The sequence below is a fragment of the Rhinopithecus bieti genome, unplaced genomic scaffold (assembly GCF_001698545.2).
Source record: "Rhinopithecus bieti isolate Rb0 unplaced genomic scaffold, ASM169854v2 scaffold_3902, whole genome shotgun sequence".
In the NCBI taxonomy this organism is placed as follows: domain Eukaryota; kingdom Metazoa; phylum Chordata; class Mammalia; order Primates; family Cercopithecidae; genus Rhinopithecus; species Rhinopithecus bieti.
The window spans coordinates 184,593-186,100 of NW_016804460.1; the positions used below are offsets into that span (position 1 = coordinate 184,593).

Here is a 1,508-nt window from a genome sequence, read left to right on the forward strand (position 1 = left end):
TGTGTTACTCATGAAACGAGTGAATAATATTATAACGTTAATAAGTTAGCCATTTAATTTAGAATAAGACCAGTGTCAAAAGTTATATAAAAGAAGTAATTCAGTTTTATAGGCCCATATTGCATGGCTACACAGTTTCACTCAGTCTCTGCCACAAAAAGCTGCAATGATTTCACCTTCTGAAAATGAAATTCCATTTCTGTAAGAATATACATAAATACATATTCTGTTATGTATTTATACAAAGGTTCTTGAAGGGGCTTGTTGTCAATGTGAAAACTACAAAGGCTTTACACTTGATAAAATATATATGACAGCTTATCAATATTGGTCAATATTGGTCAAAAGTTTTCTTGAGCCTATGGTAAAAATGTGAACGCGAGCAAAGAATCAATCCAGATCAACATGTCAGTTTAAAAGAAAAAAAGTGACTATTGATGTATCTGCATTCTTTTTTTTTATTTCAATAGCTCATAATATGCATTTCTTTCCCAAAATGATTTAAATATAAACCTGATTCCCCATCTATGTTTGCACTGTCATCCAGTAATTGCGGGTGCTTTTACAATTCACAGACACATGAAAATCTTCAACGCCCCCAGCAACTCCAGCACCTTCACTGGCTTCATCCTCCTGGGCTTCCCTTGCCCCAGGGAGGGACAGATCCTCCTCTTTGTGCTCTTCACTGTTGTATACCTCCTGACCCTCACGGGCAATGGTTCCATCATCTGTGCTGTGCACTGGGATCAGAGACTCCACATCCCCATGTACATCCTGCTCGCCAAATTCTCCTTCCTGGAGATCTGGTATGTCACCTCCACAGTCCCCAACATGCTGGCCAACTTCCTCTCTGACACCAAGGTCATCTCCTTCTCTGGGTGCTTCCTCCAGTTCTACTTTTTCTTCTCCTTGGGTTCTACAGAATGCTTTCTCCTGGCAGTTATGGCATTTGATCGATACCTTGCCATCTGCCGGCCTCTACACTATCCAACCATTATGACCAGACGTCTCTGCACCAATCTTGTGATCAATTGCTGGGTGCTTGGTTTCATCTGGTTCTTGATTCCTGTTGTCATCATCTCCCAAATGTCTTTCTGTGGATCTAAGATTATTGACCACTTCCTATGTGACCCAGCTCCTCTTCTAACACTCACTTGCAAAAAAGCCCCTGTGATAGAGCTTATCTTTTCTGTCTTATGTCCTCTGCCTGTCTTTATGCTCTTTCTGTTCATCGTGGGGTCCTATGCTCTGGTCCTGAGAGCTGTGTTGACAGTCCCTTCAGCAGCTGGGAGAAGAAAGGCTTTCTCCACCTGTGGGTCTCACCTGACTGTGGTTTCATTGTTCTACGGCTCAGTGATAGTCATGTATGGGAGCCCACCGTCTCAGAATGAAGCTGGAAAGCAGAAGATTGTGACTCTGTTTTATTCTGTTGTTACCCCACTCCTTAACCCTATGATATATAGTCTTAGGAACAAAGATATGCAAAATCTCTGAAGAAACTATGGGGG

The 1,508-nt window shown here is 41.8% G+C and overlaps 1 protein-coding gene across 1 annotated transcript; it reads left to right on the forward strand.

Moving 5' to 3' along the window:
* Positions 1–484: 484 nt before the first annotated feature.
* Positions 485–1,508, forward strand: LOC108527300 (olfactory receptor 11G2). The gene has a single exon (XM_017868490.1). The coding sequence runs from the start codon at positions 580–582 to the stop codon at positions 1,492–1,494; it is 915 nt and encodes a 304-aa protein (XP_017723979.1). The 5' UTR covers positions 485–579; the 3' UTR covers positions 1,495–1,508.

Bases quoted from the DNA above. Each gene is read 5' to 3' on its own strand.
- LOC108527300 (XM_017868490.1), top strand. From the start codon at position 580: ATGAAAATCTTCAACGCCCCCAGCAACTCCAGCACCTTCACTGGCTTC.